This window comes from Chrysemys picta, chromosome 3 (assembly GCF_011386835.1).
Source record: "Chrysemys picta bellii isolate R12L10 chromosome 3, ASM1138683v2, whole genome shotgun sequence".
In the NCBI taxonomy this organism is placed as follows: domain Eukaryota; kingdom Metazoa; phylum Chordata; order Testudines; family Emydidae; genus Chrysemys; species Chrysemys picta.
The window spans coordinates 11,756,780-11,781,612 of record NC_088793.1 but is presented as its reverse complement, the minus strand read 5'-3'; the positions used below and the strand labels follow the sequence as shown (position 1 = coordinate 11,781,612).

General features: G+C 48.1%; 1 protein-coding gene across 1 annotated transcript in view; it reads right to left on the bottom strand.

The window, feature by feature from the left end:
• Positions 1-327: 327 nt before the first annotated feature.
• BLK (BLK proto-oncogene, Src family tyrosine kinase) overlaps positions 328-24,833 on the bottom strand; it is a 71,890-nt gene continuing 47,384 nt past the window's right edge. Inside the window, exons 7-13 of the mRNA XM_008171869.4 lie at positions 15,993-16,142; positions 15,111-15,263; positions 11,606-11,785; positions 10,987-11,063; positions 5,198-5,348; positions 2,478-2,609; positions 328-1,131 (exon numbers count right to left, since the gene is read on the bottom strand). Coding sequence (XP_008170091.1) covers positions 923-1,131; positions 2,478-2,609; positions 5,198-5,348; positions 10,987-11,063; positions 11,606-11,785; positions 15,111-15,263; positions 15,993-16,142 — 1,052 coding nt within the window. The 3' untranslated portion in view covers positions 328-922. The remainder of the gene's footprint in view (positions 1,132-2,477; positions 2,610-5,197; positions 5,349-10,986; positions 11,064-11,605; positions 11,786-15,110; positions 15,264-15,992; positions 16,143-24,833) is intronic.

Below are 24,833 nucleotides of genomic sequence, written 5' to 3'. Positions count from 1 at the left end.
TGGGTTTTAAAAAAAATTAGATAAGTTCCTGGAGGATAGGTCCACCAGTGGCTATTAGCCAAGATGATCAGGGACGCAACTCCATACTTTGGGTGTCCATGAACCTCTGACTGCCAGAAGCTTGGACTGGATGACAGGGGATGGATCACATGATAATTCCCTGTTCTGTTCATTCCCTCTGCAGCACCTGGCACTGGCCACTGTCGACGACAGGATCCTGGGCTAGCTGAACCACTGGTCTGAGCCAATATGGCCGTTCTTACATTCTTGTGTCACATGATTATCATGATGCCAAATGAGAGTTTAATAATGAAGGCAGAAGAGTGCTTGGATAACAAAGTTCTTTATTTGCTGGCCGGCAATAGGTGCTGCATGGTGGCAGTCCTGGACATTAACGGCCCCAGCAAAACCAATGCAGCACTGACAGAGACGGGGCCAGCTTCTCCCTTGATGCCCTGCCAACCCCGTGACAGGAAGGACCCAACTCCAGGGGCAGGGAGTACGTCAGTCTCCAGGAACTGGTCAGCCCTTGGCTTCTCTTATCCCACAAGGGAGTCCACTGGCCCCTACTGTGACGCCAATGATTGTGATGCGGATACAGGCTCCCTGGGCTGGGACTCCCATGCCAGGGGTGAATGAGCTCTGCTAACTTCTGATTACGCTTCTCTTTGCATCTCCATAGGCTTGCAGAGTCCCACCCCCACCCTCCCAGAAGCCTCCAAAATGCATCATTTCCTAGCACAATCCGGAGCTGATCCGCATACGCCAAACAAGGGGGAGGGGAAGTCCTGTATTAGATGTCCACGGGATACCCAAGCAAAGTGGCAGAAGAGGGCTCAGTGGAGGATCTCCCCCAGCCAGCACTCCATGCCGTCATCTGTCTCCTGCAACGCTGTCCCATGGGGGGTGGCGAGGCTCCTGGCTACGGCAGAGGTTCTGGCTCGTACTGCTTTTCTGTCGCCGTGTAAAAATCCTCGAGGACGGACTGCAGGTACTCAAAGGTGGGCCTGTCCTCTGGCTTGCCCCTCCAGCACCTCAGTATGATGGTGTAGAGTTCTCCAGGGCAACCGTCCGGGCACGGCATGCGATAGCCCCGCTCCAGGTTCCGAATGACCTCGGGGTTGGTCATGCCTAGAACAAAACACCCCCCCACCCTGAGCGTGAGTTCACCATGGATGGGCGTCTATGTGCCAGGAGAGGAGAGCACAGGTTTAAAGCTGCAGAGCATCATGGCAGCTGCGGAGGCCACGCCCCACGCCCCAGGCTAGAGCTCAGCGGCTACTTGTTATTATTGACATGGTGGTAGCTCCTAGAAGCCCCAGCCAAGACCAGGACTACATGGCATTAGGCACAGGAGCTGCCCCAGTAAACTCACAGTCAGGGTACATCTACACTGCAATCACCGGGTGTGACTGTCGCTCCTCTAGACACACCCAAGCTACCTTCAGTCTCATTAGCTCGGGTCTTGGAGCAGTGTTGCCACGGGCTTAATGGTGGGCTGGCCACCGGAGTAATTATCCAGGGTTCCAGCCGGGCGTGTACCGCCCATGCTGCTGCAACTTCACTGCTCCCGTATCTGAGCTAGCTGGATTCACTCTCGCTCGAGTCTAGCATCTCTGTCCAGCGTCCTCCTCCTGGACTTACCCGAGTCTGTTTAAGCCCTGTGTGCCAGGTCGAGGCCCCAGAGGGAGGTCTGCCTATAAAACCAATAAGGACCTCCCCCTTAACAGAGGGGCGGAGTCAAAAGAACCCCGGGATCAACAAAATAATCAAACCAGGAAGGGGAGGGTGGTTAAAGGGTCAAAACAAGGGCCCCAGAGGAGGACGCAGAGTAGAGAAGCCTGGACAGCGCCCACTGCTCCAAGGAGGCAGAGGAAGCTACCCAGAGGAACTCTGCCTGGAGGCATAAAAGAGCAATGAATGGTCACAGAGAACCCCACCCTGGTTCCTGCCCTTGGAGCAATGCCAGACAGCTTTCCCCCTCCATTCCCAGCACTTAGCTTCCAGCACCATCCCTTGGAGCCAGACAGCCATCTGTGGTCCTGGACCAGTCCCAGCCCTTAGCTTCCCTACAGAGTTTGCCAACAAGGACGCACCTAGGCTAAGCTGGCTGGTTTTGTGCCATAGACTGCTGCCCAGTGGGAACTGGATGGCAACCACCAAACACATTCCACATAGGCCACCAAACAGCCTACGCTTTGCGATGACTTTGTGGCTCTGATTCAGCAAAGCACTCAAGTACCTGAGTCGTTCCATCCATGGGGACTTAAATTTAAGCACCTACTGAAGTGCTTTGCTGACTCGGGGCCTCGGCAGGAGTCAAGCAAGTAACCTACTAGAGAGGTAAAAGGCCCCATATCTCATGGCTGATCCCCTGAGCAACAGTCCTCCTAACTTTTGGAGCAGCAGTTTCAGCGGGAATCATGATGCACTCCACAGTAAATGGGAGCGAAGGCTGTATTCTCAAGAGACCGTACCTGGATAAGGGGTCCTGCCGTAGGTTATAATTTCCGTTAGAAGAATCCCAAATGACCAGACGTCAGATTTGATTGTGAAAACCCCAAAGTTAATTGCCTCTGGCGCTGTCCATTTAATAGGGAATTTGGCACCTGTCAGGAAGAAATAAATTGAAGAAAGAACATTAATGTGGAGTGTCTTCCTGGATTCATACCATGCACCGGCTGCTCAAGCGTGTTGGTCTTCAGAAGGTCTTATCTGGATGCTGGGTACTGCCAATTGTATGCTGGGGCTGATACAGTCTTTGTTTAAAGTACAAAATGATTCATCATAGGATGGACCAGTTCCTGTCTTTTCCCTTCATTATAAGGCATCCTTGCCTGGGTAGTTTTATTTTGCTCTCTCTGGTTCTACTTTAGAAAACAATGAATGACGTATAACCTTAAAAAGCAGGTGCAAATTAAGATAAAAAGGTCATCAACTACATCATAAATCACATGGAGCATGCAAACCACACATACATGATATGAACATTACAGAAAATGAGTAATGGCCAACAGAAGAAAAGAACAGCTTGTAATTACACTAATAAAGTGAAAAGTTAAAAGGATCAAAAGGCTTAGAAGACCATTTTTTGTATCATCCATGGATTTAATAGATATTGGCTTTCAAAATACTTGCCATAAGTATCACTTCCTATAATAATATTTTAGCGATAGAACCCAGGATTTTCAGGACCAAAGCACAGGCTGCAACCACTTGTGCTAAAGGAATAATGTTATAAACTGACAGCATTTGTAGGTTTTTACCTTCTCTATGGCCTAACCATTAATGGAGGGCATGGTGCATTCAGACAGTGATTAATATCTTTGTGATGATCTCCCTATCCTGAGTAGTCAGTGAAGCAAGAATCCATAATGGAGGCTAGGGGAGGCTAAGCCATGGGGGGGCTGAGAGCAGTGAGTGGGGGCATGGCCTCTCCCAGAAGAGGCAGGGCAGGGGGCTAGCCTCTCCAAGGGGAAGCTTCACTCGCCACCCATGCTAGAATCCAAGACCTTTATCACAAAAACACAAGCCTCTGCCACCTAAGGTAAAGGAGTAACTCCATTAGAGGCCAGCGGTAGTAGGATTTTATCTTTTATGCAGATCAGCCACTAGAGAGGGACACAGTATTTAGCCAGTGTGCTACAGAGGGTGTGGAGAAATATAAATATATGTAAATTTAAAAAATATATTTGAAAATCTGTCCCACCTTTATTTACCTGGAAAAACCTAAGTTCAGGGTTCTGTGTCTCCCCTAGCATCAGATCAGCATAAACCCACAATTCAGGTTTTATTAAGGACAAACAACCCTAATATAAACTAAATATTATAATGATTTTGAGGAAGACAGCATTTTTATTTAAACACCTCCCTGAAATCCTACCAACCCAAACACAACGGGCACAGTATCAAACATCAAACCCAACACAAAACATTTCAGTTGAAGTGAAACATTTTGCGGAGGGGGGCTTTTGAAATGTTCCTGTTTCGTTGCGAATCAAAAGACATCTCAAAATCTCAAAATCCTTTGCCCAACAGAATCGTCATCCTCCAGCCATCTCTACGGGAGACCTAATGAAACTTAAAAACAAGGTCTGTTTTGTTTCCCATATACTTTATAAAGCCTCGTAGCAAGCCGAAGGAATCTCTCTCGTAACCAACATCTCGGTAGCTGAAGAATACTATAGCTGAGTAAACTGTATTTTGCTGTGTGCCAGTCAGGTGTGACTAGACAGATGAGTGAATTGAACCAACAAGCTCTATGCCCCTTTGGTGCCCACATTCTCTTAGTCCCACATATTACCATAGCAGAGCCCCAAACTGGGAGCTTTGTTCAGGGCACTGGCTCTATCAGCTGATTCAAAAAGCAGCTTCATATGAGCTGAGCCAGCTAGAAGTTGCTCTTTGTGTATCTTTTTATAGAGATGCTCCCCCACTCACAAGAACCACTAACAGAACCACAGCGCTAGCCAGCTATGTCTCCAAACTTGGGGGGATGGGAGTTAAAAATCCAAATTGTGTCAATTGTCCTTGGCTTTTGGTGTGGTCCCTGGCCACACCAAAACCCTGGATCAGAATGGAGGCTGTGTTTGAAATCTGGATCCACACCCAAATTTTGCAGTTCAAGTCCATTTCTTACTGTTTCATTGTATATTGCATAACTACAGTATGCAGATATAAGCAAAGTGTTCATTTCCCTGCAAAGACCTCAGTTCAGGGGTCAGTATTTCCCCTAGCATCAGGGAGGTTGAGTTTATCCAGTAGCAGGGCCAGAGATCTTAGCATGAATCCGTAGGATGCCCCTGTATCTATGATATTCTACTCCATAAGAACAGCCATACTGGGTCAAACCAAAGGTCCATCTAGCCCAGAATCCTTTTTCCAACAGTGGCCAATGCCAGGTGCTCCATAGGGAATGAACAGAACAGGTAATCATCAAGTGATCTATCCCCTGTCACCCATTCCCAGCTTCTGGCAAACAGGCTAGGGACACCATCCCTGCCCATCCTGGCTAATAGCCATTGATGGACCTATCCTCCATGAATTTATCTAGTTCTTTTTTGAACCCTGTTATAGTCTCCAACGTTAAATTCACACTGTGTGGATGTGGAATTGTGTGAAGGAGAAATGCAAGCTGCAAATGTAACTGGACTTCTTCAGCTAGGTTCTTCCGTACAGCACCATGAGTGGAACCTACCTTCTTGGGCTAGGTACTCATTTTCTATTATCCTGGCCAGGCCAAAATCAGCAATTTTACAGCAGAGCGTCTCTGAGACAAGGATGTTGGCTGCTCTCAGGTCTCGGTGGATAGAATTCATTCTCTCGATGTATGCCATTCCTTCTGCAACCTAGGAGAGCAGAAACGGCCACAGCGTTTACCACAAGAATATTCAGATAAGCCTCCTGATCCCTAGATATGAAAGATGGAAAAGACCTTGTCCGTCGCCTCCCTGATACAACAAGATTGTGCTGTTATTCCATGTATTATGGTAGCACCTACCGGCTCCAGCTGAGATTAGGGTCAGACTGCGCTCAGCGTACGTAGTAAGAGACAATCCCTGCCTCAAACAGTTTAGACAAGACATACAATGTGTGGCAGAAAGGAAGGGTTGTTCTTGCCATTTTACAGATGGGGAAACGAGGCACAGACAGATGACGAGACTTGGCCACGGGACATCTGTGGGAGAAGCAGAGACTAAGCCTAGATCTTCTGATTCCAAGGCTCAGCCACCAGACCATCTTTGATCCCCTACATCTTGGAGTTTAGATGAAAATATTGCAGATTAAATAAAAAAACTCGTCCCGTTTTTCAGGCACAGCCAGAGTAGTTTAAATCTAAGACGATCAACAGTAAATGATCATTAATAATCTCATCCATTCACCTCTTCTGTACAGTGTGGACTTGTGTTTTGTTTGCTTGTGCCTGACACTGTATATGCCTCAGGAGGCAATGAAGCTCCTGCATGGACAGCCAAGGTAAGCATAAAACCCATAACTCACTGAGAGACCAATGGAAGCTGTATCCTAGAGCGTTAATATGCTGGGAATGTGTTAGCATTCTGAGCCAAGCCCCCGACCTGCTCAAGTCCGTCTTAGAAACACTCCCTGAATTGAGCTAACTTGTATATAATTTACTTATTACTCTTTTTGTTCCCTTGCTTCTGACAGCTGGTCTCTGTAGATACCAAGCTCCTTAGAGCAAGGGACCAGTGTTTGGGAAGCGTCTAACACATGATAAGCTCTCCTGTAAATAAGAATAATAGCAAGTTTTTGTGTTTGGGGGCTTTCATAGAATCATAGAATCATGGACTTTAAGGTCAGAAGGGACCATTATGATCGTCTGGTCTGACCTCCTGCACAACGCAGGCCACAGAATCTCACCCACCCACTCCTGTATCGACCCCCTAACCTATGTCTGAGCTATTGAAGTCCTCAAATCGTGGTTTAAAACTTCAAGGTGTAGAGAATCCTCCAGCAAGTGACTCATGCCCCACGCTGCAGAGGAAGGCAAAAAACCCCCAGGGCGTCTGCCTATCTGCCCTGGAGGAAAATTCCTTCCCGACCCCAAATATGGGGATCAGTTAAACCCTGAGCATGTGGGCAAGACTCACCAGCCAGACACCCAGAAAAGAATTCTCCGTAGTAACTCAGATCTAACCCCATCTAACATCCCATCACAGGCCATTGGGTATATTTACCGCTAATAGTCAAAGATCAATTAATTGCCAAAATTAGGCTTTGCAGAAGCAGGGATCTTTGAAGGGGGATTTGAAAAGCGACAGGTTCAGCTTTAGCCCAGACACTAATCAGGACAATGAATGGATGAGAAGGCAAGAATGGCAAGAAGGCCTAGCACCAATTTGGGTTTTCACACGCCCTGAGGTTAGGGCATTACAATTTTCCACCCACTAAGATTCTCATCAGCTTCTTGCTTACATGTGGTTTTAAACAGGATACTAACATGTACTTTCCAAATATGTATTTCACCCTCTATCAACACCCTTCAAGCTTGAGTGCCGCTTGCCTCAGTGGAAAATGGAAAAATTGATGTCACTTCCTGTCCTGATGTTAATGAGATAGCACTAGACTCGATGGTTTCCTTTCAGCATGTGTGTGCATCCGAGTGTGTGTGTGTGAGACTGACCACAGGATGAATTCGGTGCACCCAAAACTTTCTAATTTTAACTACGGCTGATGCTATTGGCTGCAAATTGCGTCTGAAGGGTCAAGTTACCTTGGGACGTGACGTATTCAAAACACCACGAGTAAACATGTTGTGAAAAAGCATGACTGGCTTTACATCAGCCCCATCCAGAAACAGCTAGTGATTAACTGAAGCCCAGCACTTGGGGTTTGGGCATCTCAGGATCTGCATCAGGTCTGCAATGGCACAGGCGTGCGCCACGTGAAGGGATGCAAAAAATCCCCGTGCAGCTCCTGCACTGGCTTGGCTAGCTGAAGCCTCCTTTAGGGGCACGTGATAGATTCACTGTCTTCAGGCCACAAGATCCTAGCATTCTGTGGCCTGTGCTGAAATCCTCTGCCCTGTGCTATGCAGGAGGCCAGACTAGATGATCATAATGGTCCCTTCTAGGTTTAAAATCTACCAGTCTCTGCTATGCTGGGCACACACACAGCAAGCCCAGCCACTGGAATGCGTTTTGTCAGCCCTTGTGCCTGGCAAGGGACATTCTCCGCTTTATACATGGGCCATAGGAGGGAGCAGACTGTAGGAACTTTAATGGGGATTTATGAGGCTAACAGCGCATGCCCCCTACTTCCCTCTATTTGAAGATTAAACCAAAGATTCAGTAGTTTGAGATTCCTCTGCTTAACAAAGAACAGGGCCTGTGAATAGAAACAGACAGAGTTGCCCACTTGGGTGGGATTTTCACAGAAGCATCCCCAAGCATTCCTTCAGAAGCATCCCTCAGTGCTTTAGAGACACACGCTTGTGTAATGGCATGTATCAGTGTCATGCCTTTGGGCAGCAAGGAAAGGGTTAACGCAGGCCCAGCTGGGTTGAATGCCACCTCAGCTGCAAATTGGTTTGGAGCCCAGAGCACTGGAGTTCTGAGGGCAGCTGGACAGATGCTCTACCTGCAGGAAAGGGCCCCTGACTCCCATGGTAAGTGGCTGGGCCAGGAGTAAGAGGATGATCAGCATAAATATGCTGATTTGCAGGCAATTTGTTTGTTTCTTTGGAGGGGACTGACTAGAACAAGCCACTGTCATATTCCTTTGGGCTGGGCTACTGAAAGCCCCAATGGTCTCTTGTTAAACTAAGAATCCTTTCACTAGGGGGCAGTTTTAGATGGCTGGACCTCTTGCTGCTTGCAAGGGGAGGGACTCAAGATTCCTTCTTCGAATTCCAAGTCAAGGTTGGCGAGAGTCTTAAAAGGGAAGGATCTTGCTTAGGGAGGGCTCTAGCAGAAGGTAGGCCTATCTGGAGGTCATGACAGCCCTTTTAATCCCAGTGCTTTGCAAGTGTTCTGCTGAGGTCAAGCGTGGATGGAACAATGCACGCTGGGACCTGAGGTCACTGCAGTCCACACCACCACACTGAAGATAACCGTGGTTGATGGCTTCACCGTGGAATTCTCTAGCCCACATTTGACCTGGGTTTGCACTTTGGTCTCTCCAGATTAGAGCTGGCTGAAATTTTTTGGATTAATAGTTTATTAGCAGAAAAATGCAGTTTTGGGTCGACCAAAACTATTTGTAAATTTGGGTCAAATTTGGTGGATAGCTTTGGTGGGGGGGTTTTTTTCTGAAAAAGTTGGAATGTTTAGACATTTTCTAAATGAAACATTTCAACTTTTTGTTTTGAAACAACATTTCCTTTAGAAATTTAGCTAGCTTTAGTTGTAAAAAACAAAGAAAACAAACAAACGAAAGGGTAAAAAACATCGGAAAATAAACAAAATAGAATGAAAAAAAAAAATTTCTGGTCAAACAAAACATTTTGTTCAACCTGAAATAAAATTTTGTCATTTGTTTGTTTGTTTCAGTAAGAAAAACCAAATTTTTTTGGGTTTGGGTCTATCAGCAACAATTCCCCCCTTCCTCCCGCCCCGATATTTTGATTCGGTAGCTAAACTGAAAACAAAATAAATTATTTGCTCAGCTCTTCTCCTGATATGGCATTTTTCTCTCTCTTCCCTACAAACTCATTGGGCCAAATTCCCTGGTGTAACCCCCAACTGAAGTGAGTGGAGTTACCTGAGGGATAAATTTAGTCGGTTGTGTTTCTCTTCAGGAATTTAAAACTAACCACTGATTATTTCCTTCAAGTTATAAAAAATAGAAATAACTTCTAACCACGGAGTCTGCAGCTGCTCCCCTTGATCTATTACGGATATCAAAGTTAGGGCAGCAGACCAGATTTTATCACTAGTGAAGAGGAAAAGAACTGTTACACCATTCACGGGAGGGATAAAAATAGCGAATAGGGCGGCTTCTTTAAGATATTTCAGTATTTTTGCTTTTGGGTAAAATGAAAAGAAGATGCTTCTGCCGTGTCAGAAAGCACCTCCCCAGAAATACACAATTCCAGGTATTTCATTCATTTAAAAACAAATATGAATTGTAGCTGGATTCCCTAGTACCTTGGAAAAGAGTAACTGAAAATGACTGTGAAGTTAGCCCATCACCACTAAAGAGAGGAATGGTGGCCATGTGGCTAAGGACTTGCATTGGATGCCAGGAGCACTGGGTTCTAATCTCAGCTCTGAGCTTGGATGGCTCCTCAGTCAGGCTTTCTAAAATACTCAATGCCAGCCTAGATCTTCTCCTGTTGACATCATATTGATTCCACCAGGAGCAGTGTTAGGCCAGTGTTAAGTGCTTCTGAAAATCCCCAGCTCTGTGGGCAAGACCCTGCAGCTCAGTTCCCCCACCCACATAAGGTGGTTAATATGCTTATGTACCTCCAAAGAGGTTGTGAAGCTACATTGGTTAATGTTTGCAAAAAAACATTTGGAGATCCTCAGATGGAGGACACAGTGGTCATATTACAACAATAAGCGCGGCCTAATGTTAATCCCCCTAACTATGCTGCCTCATCTTCAGAGGGGCTAAGCACCCATTACTCCCATCAAGTCCACCAGAACTGGAGGTGCTCAGCACCCCTGAAAACCAGATTCTCTTCTTGCCTGTGTCCCTACACATGGTAGATCACTGTCGCTCCAGAGCAGGACTTTCTCACACTAAGGCTGTCTGGAGAAAAGAGAAAAAACTTTTCTGCTCACTAAGCCAGGAAAGACTCTGCCTTCCGTATTACGCAGAGTGCTAAGAAAAGGGTCCCCATGTGAGGTGTGATGATGCTGATGATGGGCTGGCATTCCCATCAGTACTGCAGGTGAAGGGAGGAACCCCTGGCTATCACATCTGGAAGTTCACAGAGTCCTAGATTCTAAGGCCAGACGGGACCATTTCGATCGTCTAGTCTGATGTCCTGCATAGCCCAGACCACAGAACTTTCCTGAATTAATTCCTGCTTCAAGTCCAATAACTGTTACAAGGCTTTCAGAAAATATTCAATCTTGATTTTAAAATGACCAGTCATGGAAAATCCACCCACCCCGGTCCTTGGTAAGTTGCTCCAGTGGGCAATTACCCTCAATGTTAAAAAATGCACTTTATTTCTAGTCTGAATTTGTCTAACCTCAACTTCCAGCCATTGGTTGTTGTTATACCTTTATCTGATAGACTGAAGAGCTCTCTATTATCACATTTCAATTCCCAGTATAAATATGTATAGACTGTGATCAAGTCACCCTTCAACCTTCTCTTGGATAAGCGAAATAGATTGAGCTCTTTGATTCCATCACTATAAGGAACATTTTCCAATCTTTTAATCATGTTCATGGCTCTTCTCTGAACCCTCTCCAATAATATGTATCCCCTTTGCGTCTGCAAACATGTCATCTTGGATAACATTGCACCATCTTCCCAACACTCATCCTGGTGTCTTTGACTACAGACCTGGGCTGACATGTCAATGAGTTTTGGGAGATTTAGTTGGCTTCCATCATCCGTCTTCAAGAAATCCAGCAAGCACCCTGTAAAAGAGGAGATGCACAGTGTTCTCTGGATGATGTGATTTGAGTGAAAGTTACATATTAGGTCCACGTCCGTCTCTAGCTATTGTTATCCAACCTGTCTACAGCTTTTTTACTTCTGGGAAGATCTCAGGAACTTCACTGCCTCTATCAAGTGCACCAGAGTCAGAGTGAAAACACCCGCTTCCCTTCATATTTTGTACAGAGCTCTTTACAAAGCCCATAGGATTCTTTACGCCACCTACTGATCAGCTGTTTGGTGGCAGGCAGGAAGCACTGGGGGTGGAGCGAGAGCGGGGTAGGCTCAGGGGAGGAGCGGGGCAGGAAGAGGTAGAGCGAGGGCAGGGCCTTGGGGAGGGGACGGAGCCTCAGGGTAGAGGAGGGCTGGAGCACCCACCCAGAAAAATGAAAGTCAGCACCTGGGGCATCGTCCCCCAGTTACCTGCTGCAGGCATGGGATTTTCACAGATCCTAAGCACTGGCCTAACCTTTGAAACTCAGCCAAAAATGTCTAAAGAATAAAGCCCGGGGAGGCTCTTTACCGTTGGACATGTACTCTGTCACAATGTAGATTGGCTGTTTGGTGACGACTGCATGCAGCCGGACCAGCTTGTCGTGCTGGAGCATCTTCATCAAGTTTGCCTCAGCCAGGAAGGCATCGGGAGGCATGGAGCCCTCCTTTAGGGTCTTCACAGCCACCTTCACACTGTTCTTATAATAGCCTGCAGCAAAAGAGAAAGGAGGGTCCAACGGTTAAGGTGCTAGCCTGGGATTTAGGAGAAACAGGTTCAATTCCTTTCTCTGCCACAGCTTTCCTGTGTGAGGAGCAAGTCAATGGAAGTTTGGAGCCTCACTACCTCTGAAGCTCCGTGGCTCAGTTTCCCCATCTGTACAATGGGATAATAGGCCTTCCCTAGCTCACAGGAGTGTTAAGAGAGTAAATACATTAAAGATTACGAGATGCTCAGTTACTTTTAAGGTCAGAACAGACCATCATGATCATCTGGTCTGACTTCCTGCACATTGCAGGCTACAGAACCTCACCCACCCACTCCTGTAATACACCCTGTAATCTCTGGCTCAGTTACTGAAGTCCTCAAATCATGGTTTAAAGACTTCAAGTTACAGAGAATCCACCATTTACACTAGTTTAAACTTGCAAGTGACCCATGACCCATGCTGCTGACATGGCAGAGGAAGGCAAAAAACCCCAGGGTCTCAGCCAATCTGACCTGGAAGAAAATTCCTTCCCGATCAGTAAGACCCTGAACATGTGGGCAAGACCCACCAGGCAGATACCTGGGAAATAATTCTCTTTAGTTACTTGGAGCCCTCCGCATCTAGTGTCCCATCTTCAGTAAGGTGCGGGGGGTGGGGGGGGGTCATCTACCTTAGACAGAAAACTAACAGCAAGAACCCTTTGATGTGATGGTCTGGTCTTCCTGTTACCGTGTGAAATAACTAAACATACCAATCCATGTGCTAAGCATTACGGTATCTACCACAGGGAACAACCCTGCCTGAGGGAACACTGAACTCAATGGGACCAGTGGATGGGCTCCTTCCAAGATGGCGGAAGCCTCAGAAGGAAGTGGAGAGGACCCATCTCCTCTGAGAGGGTCTCTGTGTAGTAGGGTTGCCAACTTTGGTTGGATGAGTTCCGGGAGGTTTCATCACATGTCAGTATCTTTAATTCAGGATTAGTCTTTAATTCCTGGAGACTGTCTCCAGGACAATCCTGAAGGCGTTGGCAACCCTACTGTGTAGAGGTTCCAGGAAGATGTGGTGGAGAGTGGAGGCAGCTGGGTACGCACTACGAACTGGGGAAACAGACTGCAGCGCACTGGTGGGGGGTGCTGGAGTGGTGGAGAGGATGGCCCATATTAGCACTGTTTTCAGCCAGTCTGTAAGAAAGCTTGGGGAATTCATGCCTCCGGGGAGTAGGTAACCTTGGAAGAGGTTTGGAGGCTATTCCAGAGGGTGGTGTCCTCAGAATGGAAGAGGCAGGGGATCCAGGCCGCGTTTCTGTGGCTCCCTTTTCCATGCTGGGGATGGGGAGGGAAGGAGCCCTTGAGGGTTCTGCTCTGGAGGAGCTGAGCCGTAAAGCACTGGGTGGCGTGAGGTTATTGAGTTCCTGGTGAGAGGAATCAGGAATGTTCCATGGGAAGGAGACAGACCAGAGCCTCCAGTCTACTCCCCTTTCCCCAGCAATGCGGGATCACCCCCGTGGCAGCGGTTCTCAACCAGGTGTCAGGTTTCAGGGAGGCCGGCAAGCCAGGCCAGCATTAGACTCGCTAGGGCCCAGGGTAGAAAGCTGAAGCCCACTGCATGAGGCTGAAGCCTCGGGCCCCGAGCCCCGCCCCCTGGGGAAGAAGCCGAAGCCTGAGCAATGTAGCTTCATGGGGGCCCCTGTGGCGTGGAGCCCCGGGCGATTGCCTTGCTTGCTAACACCAGCCCTGGCTTTTATATGCAGAAAACCAGTTGTTGTGGCACAGGTGGGCTCAGGAGTTTTTATAGCCTGTTGGGATGGGCCTCAGAAAGAAAAAGGTTGAGAACCTCTGCCCTATGGCATATTCTCAGGACCTTTCTGCGGTCTGGTTTTAAGTCACTTGAACAATGTGGCTTCCACCACTTCCCTTGAGACGGCTCCCCAGCTTATCAGACCCCCACTGCTAGGAAATGTTCTCCTCATATACGGCTTCATGTCCTTTGCCGTGTCATCCCATTTCTCAGCTATCTAGCTATGCCCCTCACCGTGGTATCTGAATCTGTAATGAAAGGAGCTGGGACTTTGCAAACGCAGTCAAGTCTTCTGCATTGTGCTGGCCACAACTGCAATTCCTGCACTCTCCAGGGAGCAATCAACCACAAAGGGGCGGAAGAGGAGGAGGAGTTAAGCTCCAGCTCCTTTCCACCCTGACCAGCCATGTGTAGGAGCACAAGTTGCATCCTTTGAAGGGAGATGCATGGTCCCTGTGTCTTAGGTAGGTATAGTGTCCCTCAAGGCACACAGCCTCCCGCTACTCACCCCCCACCCCCCAAGCCGGGCTGTAACAGATGGCAATTTCCTGCAATATCCGGAATGAACTTTCCTGAATTAGGTTTAACCTTATTGAATTAGGTTTCCTACCTTTGGAGTCCATTGTATTAAACATGCAATTGTTTGTGTGTTATTGTAGGACTGTAATGTAAATGTTAGGAACTTCAAAGAACTGTTTGGGATAGTACGTGTTACGTGGGATTCCTAGGAGGTACTTGGGAGGCCTTTTGAAGCTACACCTTGGGGAGAAAAATGACCTGTTCCTGGAAATTCCCAATCAAAGACCCCTGAATTGTATCAAGGGCAGACTACACTTTCAGGAGGGGGCTAGTTCTAGGCTGAGGCTATTAGGAACCCGTTTTCTGGGTGGTTTGAAGGATTCTCCTGCCAGAACCCATGTTGGAGACCACTGGGGCAGGGCAGAGGGATCTCTGGTAAGCTTATTAGCATACATGTAGGTGCTTTTATTGTTTTTTCTCTGTAATGGTTTTACCTTAAGAATAAAATAGGCTTGGATAGGAAGTGGTGGGTGGCAACTTACAACTGTTGACAATCACTCTGTTATTAGTCTCTGAAAAGAAAGCATGCAGGCCCGTTTCGGCAGCCTGTCTTTTGCTGGGAATAACACGGGGAAGGCAGGGAACTCTTCAGGGTGGACATTTCCCAGTCAGGAGGGACAGAGATATCTCCCCCCCGGGAAAGGCAACGGCTAGGGGGCCAGAAACTTGGGAGTGGGTGCCCTTGCTGAAACACTAAGGGAAGACACAGGTGCAGTTGTCTTACCCCTGTGGCAAAGGCTGTGCTTTAAAGCCCCAATACAGCCCTAAAGAAGCACAGTTGAAGGGGCTGCATAATTCCCACCCCTCCCCCACCACGAGCAGCGGGCTGGGTCCTAGCAAGGTCCCGCACTCGTGACAATTCTGAGAAAACAAGGTTTTCCCTTTTCCTGTGGGCCATGTGTAGTGACCAGGGCTGACCCTGCTGGGCCTGGAGAGCGCTGTACTTACCCATCCATACTTCTCCAAATTGTCCCGCACCAAGTTTCTTCACAAGCTTCAGAGACTCCCGTGGGATTTCCCATTCGTCCCGTGCCCAGGGCCTCTGGGGAGCCAGGGATGTGCACGGAGTGGTCAGCCTCTGGCACAGACCATCCCCTTTGTCTGCGTATTCAGAGAAAACCTGTCAGCTTGTCGGTAAAGGGCCAAACCCTCCGCCCAGCCTCCAGCCTGAGTTGCCGGGCTGGAGACGTGCAGAGGGTAATTCTCCTCCTCCTCAGCATGTGAAATGGCCACTCCACACAGGCTGCTTCAGCCCCAGAGCTCTGAGCACCCCAGGAGCGGGGTCTGGAGGACCCATGCAATGGCAGATCCCCTAGTGCCGCCCTTTCCCCAGCCGGCTCGTGCCCCAGTGCATCACAGTGGTTGCACCCTCCCCCCGAACGCCTCTCTCCAGAATCCAGTCTCTCCACACACCCCTTCCCCCGCGGAGCCTCCATGGTCCCTGCCGTGCCTTGTGGAGCTCGCTGTGCCCCTAGAAGGGGTGGTTTTGCTCATGCACATGTCCAATTTGGGATGGTCACTTTGCTTACGGCTGTGGGGGGAGTTACCGGCAGGGGCTGCCCGACTCACTTCGAATATCTGCATTTCCGCTGCACCCCAACCCAGTGCTAGCCTAGAGCAGGCGTTTCATGCCCACCCTGCATCCACTTCCCCATTCCCTATACTGCCACCTATTACAGGTATTGCTCCACATGCAGTCGCTGCTCAATGGGCGTGCGACTGATGGATAACCCCCATCTGGCCATGAGGCACCAGACCATGTGGCCTCCTCATGCCAGCAATCTCAAATGCTATGACAGACAGCCCTGTACAGGGACATGGGCGGCTTACTGCTGTAATGCTGGACTAGGTGGTGCAGCGAGGAAAAGGTGATCCTGGGGGAGATGTAGTATCCCCCGCCGTCTAAGGAGCGGATCCTGTAGTGTTTGATGATGTCGCCTTGAGCAGAGGTGCTGTCTCTCACGGACAGTGAAAAGGCGTCTGAGGAACAAGCAGAAGAAACCACACTTACTGGCCTGGCTGGCACTGTCTGAGACAGACCTGATGGCTTTCGTCTTCCTTCAGTAGCCCCGTGTCTGCAATGGGATACAGCCCCTCTCACAGACAGGTGAGTCTATGCTGGGAATATTCAGGTGCAGGGCACGCTACACTGCTGCCCCCCCATCCATCTTCCATCTTGGTGAGATCCGGGCACTTGTCCTTTTAGCCATACCACATTTCATAGGGACATAGCATTTACCAGTTTGGATCTAGCTTTTGGTCCATGAGGTCCAGCAACCCCATGGAGAACACTAGATGCTTCCAAGCATGTGTGTCTGCGGGTGCAACGAATGTCATGGAACTCTATTCTGTCCCTGACGAGCAATCAGCGTAGACTAAGGAGTCTGATATTTCATGGCCATTAGGAACCTTGGCCTGCATTGCTCTGAATGCTAATGGCCCAGCTCTCTTTGAAATCCCACCATGAAGATTTGTTTTGTCGTGAAGGCACTGGAGTGATGCTCAGGAGAATGGGTTTCAGCTCCCGGCTCTATCACATGCACCCTTCGCAATCTTGGAAAAGTCACTTAGTCTCTCTCTATGCCTCAGTTCCCCATCTGTAAAAGGCAACAGAGGGTCCTGTGGCACCTTTAAGACTAACAGAAGTATTGGGAGCATAAGCTTTCGTGGGTAAGAACCTCACTTCTTCAGATGCAAGTAATGGAAATCTCCAGAGGCAGGTATATCTTATGCTTCCTTTCGCCTACCCCTTGTCTGTCTGTGTAGACCGTATGCTTCTTGAGTATGTCTTCACTGCAAGCCGAGGTGTGACTGCAACATGGGTAGACACTCAACCTAGCTTTGGTCTAGCTCGCTCGAATAACAATAGCAATGAAACTGCAGCAGCCTGCCTGGCACCCTGAGTATGTACGCGAGTGGCTAGCCCGTGCTGCCGTCACACCCCTGGCTGCAGTGTTGACATACCCTTTGGAGCTGGGACGATAGAGTTGACATATAATAATGAGGATACAACATGATCCCACCAAGATATCACATGATTAAACATTGCCAAGGAAGTGTTATCACCGTGGTGATAAGCAACAAAGAGTCCTGTGGCACCTTATAGACTAACAAATGTATTGGAGCATATGCTTTCGTGGGTGAATACCCACTTCAACAGATGCGTCTGACAAAGTGGGTATTCACCCATGAAAGCTTATGCTCCAATACATTTGTTAGTCTATAAGGTGCCACAGGACTCTTTGTTGCTTTTTACAGATCCAGACTAACACGGCTACCCCTCTGATACTTGACACACTGGTGATGATCATCTCAGTATCTGGCAAAGCACCTCAGTCCTGACATAGAATCATAGAATCATAGAATAACAGGGTTGGAAGGGACCTCAGGAGGTCATCTAGTCCAACCCCCTGCTCAGAGCAGGACCAATCCCCAACTAATGCAACATCCTTATTATTTAAATCCTGGGGTTTCATGCAGGTCTGAAAATACACCTCTATTCTGCTCTTCTCAACTCTCTGCTAGTCCAGTCCAATATGGGTTGCCAGCAGCCAGTACATTTATGGAGTGATCGTTTAAAATGTACATCAGTAAAAATCGCAAGACAGTGTAGAGACAGTATTTCTTTTGTCTGCAGTATGTTTCCGGACTAGGACTACGCCAGATTAATTTGGATTTATGTGATTTTTTTTTATGTTTGAAGTACTGGAGTCTATAGAAGAAAATCTGTCATATAGGACCATAAACAGAAGTTATGTGCATCCAAAATTGCTTTGAAATCGTAGTATTCCAGACACGGAAGGACTTTTAAAAATGGGTAATACCGACCTACTGGCCTTTTTTGTATTTCGTATTGTGTCAGTAAAAAATGTGGAGGGTCATTATGAATATGGTTAAGTGCTAGTTGTCTTGTCTGTATAAGTATTCCTGGTCCACCCGTTCCTCCCTCCTCCCCCCCACCCCGTGGCCATGCAATATTCCTTGCTATTCCAGTCTTGAGCCCCCATAACTCTGTCAATGCACTTCAGTCCTGGCCTGCAATACCCCCTACTAGTTTAGTCTTGTATTGCAATGCAACCCTGAGCCCTGACCGACAGCATTCCCTGTTAGTCCAGTCCTGACTGTTCTGCCAACTCACCTTGTTCCCATTCTGCATCAATACCCATTCCTGCTGCAGCCCTGAGTCTCTCTTAACCGGTGACTGGCAATCAGGCCCAATTGTGCTTGTCTTTTACATAAAATTCTTCTGGATATATTCACCCTGACGCAGATTCAGCTTCTGGGGAATCAGGATTCGGGAGGTCTTTGGGCCAATGCTTTCAAAAGTGGCCAGTAATTTTGGGATGCCTCTGCTTTTGGGTACCAGTCTGAGACTGTTTGGGTCTGATTTTCAGAGTGTGCCGAGCAATCCATCTTTTAACTGAAAACCTCTGGAGCCTTAGCGACTGGACCAAACGCTGAAGGGCAGTGGTGGATTCTCCATCTCTTGCGATCTTCAGATCAAGCCTGGATGCCTTTCTAGAAGAGATGTTTGTGATGCAGGAGATCAGACTAGGTAATCTGATGGGCCCTTGTAGCCTTAACATCAGTGACTCAGTGCTGTGAATGGAGCGATGGTGCTCGGCACCTCTGCAAATCAGCCCCAAGGGGCCTCAAGTTGGCCAACCAAAAATGGAGTCAGGCAAAACTAGGAGACACTTGGTGGAAATCCAGATCCGGATTATCCAAGTATCCTCTTCTCCAGCACTTCTGTCTGCTTGAGATTAACTTGCTTTTCTCAATGAAGTGACCCACTCGAATAAGAGCTCTGCCTGATGATTAGAATCCAGCGGTTCTACAGGCAAATCAATCAGCTGTCTAAAGCTAGCCTTAATATTTACCCTGCCATTTATGTTAATGAATGGCTGTATCGTTCTGGGCAGTGTAGAATGGATTTCAACTGGCACGGGAGTTTAGTCTGTTTCTTGGACTTCGTCATGACACTTCTTTTTTCCTAAGCAGCTCCAGTTTATTTCAGGGGAGCGGAAGAAAAGATTTTTCATGGTGGTTTCCATCGCTGTTCATCTGAAATGCGAGACCGCCAGGGTCTGGTTCCTTTCAAAGTCATTTACCCATTTAGGGTTGATTACAGAACAGAGCCGGATGCCTGCTACTAGTGGAAAGGGAAAGTGTCAAGGCTGGAAGGCTTCAATTCTCTCTTCTCTTAACAACAATAATAACGAAAGATTGAAACCAAATCCCCAACACTAGTAGCCTCAGTGACTCCCAGTCACCTCCGCAATAATAAAGCCGCATGCAGAGCTTAGTACTAATAAGGAACACTGTAATAATAAGCCAGCCAGCTCAATCAACCCTACAATAATAATTCAATGTACACATCCCAGCATGCAGATGCATCCCTGCAGTAAGAATTTGGGAGAAGAGAGGGACCAACCCTCCAGTCACTATGTGCATGAGATCTGTGGCCAAAAGGAAGGGGTGAATTTTACTCTTCCAAGGGCTAATTATTATTTCTGTGTTGGAAGTAATAATATATGGGATGTACCTATCTCATAGAACTGGAAGGAACCTTGAAAGGTCATTGAGTCCAACCCCCTGCCTTCACTAGCAGGACCAAGTACTGATTTTGCTCCAGACCCCTAAGTGGCCCCCTCAAGAATTGAACTCATAACCCTGGGTTTAGCAGACCGATGCTTAAACCACTGAGCTATCCCTCCTCTGATCCATGATCATCTCACTGTTATTTGTTTCCCTCACCCCTCCTGCCATTGGTTTGTTGTATCCACCTCTTGCCGTTCACCATAAGAGAAGACTTTGAACTCCGGGACCATCTTTATGTTATGTGGATGTACAGCATGCAGCGCGGTGAGGCCCTGATTCAAGTCTCCTGAGCGCTACCCCAAGACAAATACACATCATCATAATGAGCAAGCAAACGTGAGCAAGAAAATGGCACGAAATCATGAAGACTACCTTGAAACAATGGACCTGTCTGAGTGGACTGGCAATTCTGTTAGGATAAGCAGATGCTTCTCTGAACTATTCAGATGTGTTGTACAAAATTCAGATCTCATGCACACAGACCCCAATCCAGCCGAACACTACTGAAGTCAGTGTATTAACCATCTATCTAGGTCGGGGTGGGCAAACTTTTTGGCCTGAGGCCACATCTGTGTATGGAAATTGTATGGCAGGCCATGATTGCTCATGAAATTGGGGGTTGGGGTGTGGGAGGGGAATGAGGGCTGGGGCAGGGGGTTGGGGCGTGGGGAGAGGCTCTGGGGTGCGGCATTTACCTCAAGCAGTTCCCGGAAGCCACGGCATGTCCCCCCTCCAGCTCCTACGTTGAGGCATGGCCAGGCAGCTCTGCTCACTGTCCTGTCCACAGGCACCGCCCCTGTAGCTCCCAGAAGCAGTGGCATAGTGGGCATGTCTCTCCTCTGGCTCCTACGCAGAGGCGTGGCCAGGAGGCTCTATCCTGTCCGCAGGCACTGTCCCTGCAGCTCCCATTGGCCGCAATCCCAGCCAATGGGAGCTGCGAAGCCAGCGCTTGGGGCAGGGGCAGCGTGTGGAGCTCCCAGGTTTCCCCTATGCGCGGAGCCACGGCATGCCCGGAGCAGGACAAGCCCCCGACCCCGCTCCCCGGCTGGAGCGCTGGAGCAGGGCAAGCCCCCGACCCCGCTTCCTGGCTTGAGCACCAGAGCAGAGCAAGCTCTCCCCAGCTGGAGCAGGGCAAGCTCCCGACCCCACTCCCCATCTGGAGCGCCGGAGCAGGACAAGCCCCTGACCCTGCTCCCTGGTGGGAGCTCGAGAGCTGGAATAAAAGGTCTGACGGACTGGACGCGGCCCGAGGGGCCATAGTTTGCCCACCCTGATCTAGGTACTTCTATGTAATATCAGGCAGCTGCCCCTAGAGCGCCCCTACTCTGCTCGCCCCCTGTTCAGGGCCCTTTAAGATCTCAGTTCAAAAGGTAGTTAAAATAAATCCCCTCTTGGGGTCCATTTTACTGCATCCCCGAGGACACAGTGACCCTCGAGCCCAGTTCAGTGCCCCTCCCCTGATCAATCCAAAATAACACAAAACAGAACACAAACTCACACAGACTTCATCCCAACTGGCCTTTACAGTCTCTCCCCTGCTTAGACAGGGTCTCTCCCCGGCCTCTCTGCCTACAGACGCTTTCTACCACTCGGTGCTGGCCCTAGACCAAATGGTACCCCAGGCCAGGAGCATCTTCAGCTCCACCCCGCCCCCCCTGCTATTTGTTAAATGTTTGAATACTTTATTTGTCATTGCATTTGTAGCCCATTTCACGACTATGATGCACAATTTGCATGCATGATTTATCCCTGTTATATAAGATGGTACATTTGCACGCTGGGATCTGTAAATCCATATTTATTCATGCCATATACAAGCAAATTAAAAAAAATGAGTTTCTGCTAAGCTTACAGAAGCTTTTAAATTTTAAGAATAACTAAAATGTACTGACATCAAGCAATTGAACTGTGCACCAACATTGGGTGGACCACTATTAAATCGTGTATCAGTAGGTGGCAGCCTTAGAATGTTAACTCAAGTTCTTTAGTTCAAAAGGTCGTTTTTTTCGCCCTTACCATGAACTGAACTGAAGCCTGGCATCGCCCCAAGCCTGGCACCCCAGGCAGGCCTCTAGGTCATCTGCCCTGAAATCCAGCCCTGCTCCCCCACTCTCCTGCTTCTTCAACTTTTACCCTGTTAACTCAGGGCCCTGCAGGAACTTCCTTGCTCCTTGCAGTACCTACAGACGTTGCTGTAATCGCCTGGGCTTTCCCCCATTCTCTGCACTTTCCTACTCTTTTTTATACTGGGTTCACCTGATTCAGCCTAGTTTTGGCTCATTCTGTAATCAGGGCTGTCTTAGCCTCAGGCTCTCCACCCTCATACTCCCCCATTCCTGTAGTATCTGAGAACCTCACACACCCCTATGAGGCATTATTGAATTTATTCTCACACACCCCTATGAGGCATCATCCCCATTTTACAGATGGGGAACCAAGCAGAGGGAGATTAAATGACATGCCCAAGAGCACACAGTGAGTCTGTGGCAGAACCTAGAACTGAACCCAGATTTCACAAGTCCTACACCACTGCCTTGCCCACAAGTCTAGCCTTCCTCTCTGTGGAGTTACACCAGGGTAACTGAGATCAGAATTGGCCCACTGAGTCTGCAACATTAGACTAGAAACTTCTGATTCTCTTATGGGATTTTTACTCCATTGTGCCTGGAATGTGCCAAGAAAACAGCCCTCCTCACAGTAATGTAGCCCCACAGCACTGGTCTGTTCATCCTTAGCAAAAGTTACAAGTGGTGCCTTCAGAAAGACCCAAAGACCCAATCAGCTTCAGTGGGATCAGTAACCGCACGGGTAATATTTTCTTAGCCCTTCCAACATTCAAACTTCAGTGATCTTGAGAAAAAGGCTGGATATTGTGGGTAAACTCTTCCTTCCCCCCACACCCCAGAGATGCTCATTTTCTGTTAGTCTGAGGTTAGTGAGGCACAGCTGTTTCCACAAGTTTCAGAACAATTATTATTTTTTGGAAGGTTTTGTTTATTTCCTCCAGCTTAGGCGGATTTGCTCTCTGGTATCTGTTTTATTGGTGACCTGCTTATCAGGTTGTCTTGACAAATGCCCCATCTTAACGTGCTCTTGAATGTACCCCTAGTGTCCTCTATAACAGTGTTTCCCAAACTTGGGCTGGCGCTTGTGTAGGGAAATCCCCTGGCGGGCCGGGCCAGTTTGTGTTCCTGCCACGTCCACAGGTCCAGCCAATCACATTCCCCACTGGCCGCGGTTTGCTGCTCCAGGCCAATGGGAGCTGCTGGAAGCGGCGCGGGCCCAGGGACGTACTGGCCACCACTTTCCGCAGCTCCCATTGGCCTGGAGCAGCGAACCACGGCCAGTGGGGGCCGCAATTGGCCAAACCTGTGGACGTGGCGGGTAAACAAACTGGCCCGGCCCGCCAGGGGCTTTCCATACACAAGTGGCATCCCAAGTTTAGGAAACACTGCTCTATTAAATTTAAAGGGAAATTGCGAGCATTACAATACTTTAGAAAATTAATCGTAGACAAGATTAGATTACTGGAACTGTAATCACCTGCATCACTACAATGGTAAGTATGAATTCTGAACATGCAATACACTAGCAAAGTGTGCTGTGTCCCCATTTAGTGGCTGCAACAGTCGCGGATAACAGCCTACTATTGGTACCAGTTAATGGAGTTTCTCCTTTAGCTCAAAAGGTAGAGGCCAGTGCTGAAGGTCGGGAGTATAAACTTTGCTGATGACCCACGCAATGGAAGGTGGATGTAAATAAATATGTAACTAAAGAACAAAAAACCTTTAAGGTTCAAAGAGCAACATGAATTCAACCACACTGCACAGTGTGTATTAATTTATAGCTTTAACAATAATACTTCGCACTTCTGTCTGTGGATGCCAAGGTGCTGTACATTGGTGAATTCAGCCTCACAATACCCTTTGAAGGACAGCTTTTCTCCTTTTACAGACAGGGAAACCAAGGTTGAGAGAGATTAAGTGGCTTGACCAAGGTGATTCGGGAAGTCGGTGGCAGAGACAGCAGTCAAACAGAAGTCAAGAACTTAGTAAGATTAAAAGAGGGATTGACCTCTTATCTGGATAAAAACAGCCAGAGGTAGAATAACAAATACCAAAAAACAGAGTGTGTCAGATTGAAAATAAAAGCTCACACTTTCAGGCATAAGATAATCACTGACTACTACGAGTTAGGAGGAATTTGTCATGGAGTAGATTGTAGTAGGAAGAGAGCCTGAGATATAAGCCGTTGTATTAGAGGTCTGGTATGAGGCTTGAGCTAAAATAGTGGGCAAGGTTTGCTGATATAAAGCAAAGTTAGCAAAAGTCAGGCTGTGAGCAAACATCAGGCTCTGTCTGCTTGCAAGTTCACCGAATCTGGCAAGAACAGGGCTGATATTGCAGAAACACACATTCCTAAGAAGCGCTAGGCACAGAGCACTCATGCAAACACATTCCCGAAGAGTGGTACCCGAACATCCCGATATCAAGGATGGTACAAAAACATTCCCCAAAGATAACAGGAACACACTGACCCCTCCTAAAAGATAAGGTCAGGATGACAGTGTGATGAATAGAGATGTTTGGATTGAACCACCATGTACAAGGTGATGGGTGATAACTAGCCACATCCGGGGGGCAGTAACTATGTCAGAGGGGCAGTACGAAACTTGTTCGTATCAGGGTATAAAGGGTATTTCTGAGAGAGTGTTTTGGTCCAGCCGAGGGGAGAATGGAAAGTGCCGCCATACACAGACCATTGTCACGGACATACATGTCTTAGAATCCTCGTAGGGTCTGCCAGGGGCTATTACTGTGCTTTGTCGACAATAAACCTGGCCTGGTGCCTTCGTACCATAACGGTTCTTGTGGTCATTGGGCGGTTCACTCAAGATCTGCTGTGCCGGCTGTCTGAGCAGAACTGGGCCAGCACACAGGGAGAATGAACACACACACACACACACACAAACTTTTAACCTCACAGATTATGCTGCCACATCTACCTCCTTCAAGATGTCTCACACTTTTCTCTGCTCCTCTGCAACTTCTTCTGACCACAATACTGAAC